At 48.2% G+C, this 2531-nt stretch overlaps 1 protein-coding gene across 1 annotated transcript in view; it reads right to left on the reverse strand.

The window, feature by feature from the left end:
- mturn (maturin, neural progenitor differentiation regulator homolog (Xenopus)) overlaps nucleotides 1-2168 on the reverse strand; it is an 8003-nt gene extending 5835 nt beyond the window's left edge. The window contains exon 1 of the mRNA XM_005728901.2: nucleotides 1570-2168. Coding sequence (XP_005728958.1) covers nucleotides 1570-1728 — 159 coding nt within the window. The 5' untranslated portion in view covers nucleotides 1729-2168. The remainder of the gene's footprint in view (nucleotides 1-1569) is intronic.
- Nucleotides 2169-2531: the final 363 nt, after the last annotated feature.

Below are 2531 nucleotides of genomic sequence, written 5' to 3' on the forward strand. Positions count from 1 at the left end.
ACAGAGAGAGAGAGTGGCAGGCCTGCAGCAGTTGGCGAGCACCAGATTAAAAAGCTGTAGAAAACTGTGAGCTGAGAGAGAAACAGAGAGAAAAAAGGAAGTTGGTGCTAAAAGACATCGAGTCACATGATGCATTTAAGCACCTGCGCTTTATGTGTGTCTGTGTGTGTCAGAGAGACTGGGTAATTAATTGTGCAGCAGCTATAAACGTCACAGTTTCTTCACGCACAGCTATGGAAAACCCCGGCTCTAATGCTGCTCTCCTGTCTGCAGGATAGTCCAGACGATGCTTGCAAACACACACAACGCAGACAGGGACATAATGTGATATTGACCGAGCAGACGCCCTGGCTCCTGGGTCATCACCATCTGCTCCCCGCCCTGTTGGCCCCTGTCACTGAGCAGGAGGAGCGAGGAGGGCGGGCCTGGCCTCTGGGGCTTTAGGAGTCATAACGCCACCACTGCAGCACACTGATATATGATACAGCTATGCTTCAAGACAGCATGTGGCTGATCACAGCAGCGCTGGAGCTACAAAGACACTGAGCTCACAGCATAGCTGCAGTGTGGTTGGAGGTTTGGGGCTTTTAATGAGCCCATCTAGTTTCTTTAGAGTGGTTAGTGCACGCTGTTTTTAAAGCAGAGTCTCTTGTTTAGCAGGGGCGTATCCAGGATTTTTAAAAATGTGGTGGCACAGGGGCCAAACGAGTCACGGCGGCCCCATCAAAAAATGGCAGTTGCTTCGAAGCACAACATTCAACTGCAAAGAAACTGAGCTAAAAATTTCTCACTCTTGTCTTATTTTTAAGTTCACTTTTGAAAAGTAATGAGGAGAAGGAAGGATGGGTGGTTCTTCAACCACGCCCCTTTTATTTAGGACCTTTTCAGAGAAAACACCAGGAATCAGTGTTTCATCGCAGTCACAGCTGTTTGGATTATCTTCTAAGGAGGCACATTTAGTCAAAGTAAATCAAGTGTTAGAAATAAAACGTCAACTGGTAAACTTTGCCGTCTCTAGACAAACATTTCTAATAATAGTAGGCTTAACCTGAAACCCAGCAGCAATAACTCTTTCAAAATAAAGGCATGATGGCAAAAATGTAAAATATTTTTTGCATTTGTGACAACAAGCACTGGCCTTTAAAGTTTTTCAAGTAATAAAATTGCCTTCAAATAAGGGGAAAACATAAAAGCTCGAAATAGGAAGCTTTTATTTTTATTTCTAAATCAATTTCAATTTAGAAATAAAAATGAACTGTTTAGTGTCGCAAAATCCACATGATGGCGACGGCTTTTATTATGAAAGTCATAAGGCTTTCCTGTTTTGTGCCCATAGCAGAGTTGATTATATGCTGGATAAATAAGCAACATATACACTTTGAGGGGAAAGAAGGGCGGTTGGAGGAGGGGTGGGTGAGGTGCACCCAAACTGAAATGACATCATCCCCTCCTCTCCTCTCCCACATCCATCAGCTAGAAAACCCGGGCCGAACGCACCTCCAGCCGAACCTCGACACACCTAGGAGAGAGCGCGCAGAGACGAGGCCTTGCAGGAGATCGAGCACTTACAAAGCTGTCGGTGCCGCCGGGACACAGCACGTAGAAAGAGACGCCGGGCTCTGCGTAAAAGTCCAGCCGCCTCTCGTCGTCCTCCTCGGCGAAGATGAGGTCGAAGGGGTTACCGGAGCACCACTTCTCCGCCGCCTCCACCAGATGCTTGAACTCCATCCTCTGTTATCCGCTCTGCGGTGTCCCTGGTGTCTCTGTCTCTTTGGCCGTCGCGGCGATGATGCTCAAGACGCAAAATAGGCCTAACAGCTGATTTGCCCGCAGCATCAGCAGCCTCCACTATACCGCATCTCCCTCAGTGCGCCTTCTGCATGGCCCGGGAATAAAGATAACGCTGTTGGCGCACACAGCCTAGCGGGGTCTGGCGCTCATCCGTGCTCAGAACCCCATTCCTCTCTTCCTCCTCACGTTATGAAATCAGCCCTTCGGTCGCATGCATGCATACGCAGGAGGACGCTGGAGAAAACGCGATGACGACGAGTGGAGCCGGGCAGCCGTCCATAACGGAGACGGTATAAGCCTAACCCCAACTTTCTCACTGCTGGCACAGGAGGATGACAACGCCAGCGAAGCGTTTAACCTGCTCTCATCACCCACAGAGCTGAGATCATGCGACAGCCTGCAAGTCCTGTCATACTTCCATATGAAAGAGTGTGAGGTCATCATATATTAATGGGCCATTGCTGCCATGACACAGTTACTGGTTTCTAGTGTGCAAGCAATAAAAACACAGACACACACACATTTTCTCCGGTTTTCCATCCAAACAGACTTCCAATTTTCGACATTATGCCAACTGCATCTCTTCTGAAGGCCACCTGATGTGACCGAAAGCACGTGAGCGCCCGTCATCTTAAAACGGGGTCAATTGTTAGATTTATATCCCACCATGAAGTGGTATGTCCTCCCGAGACCCAGCCTATTCATTTATGTCCTCTGTAATGGACATTTGCTTTTGGGTC

Source organism: Pundamilia nyererei, unplaced genomic scaffold (assembly GCF_000239375.1).
Source record: "Pundamilia nyererei isolate P.nyererei 1_Seehausen unplaced genomic scaffold, PunNye1.0 scaffold00030, whole genome shotgun sequence".
NCBI classification, from domain to species: domain Eukaryota; kingdom Metazoa; phylum Chordata; class Actinopteri; order Cichliformes; family Cichlidae; genus Pundamilia; species Pundamilia nyererei.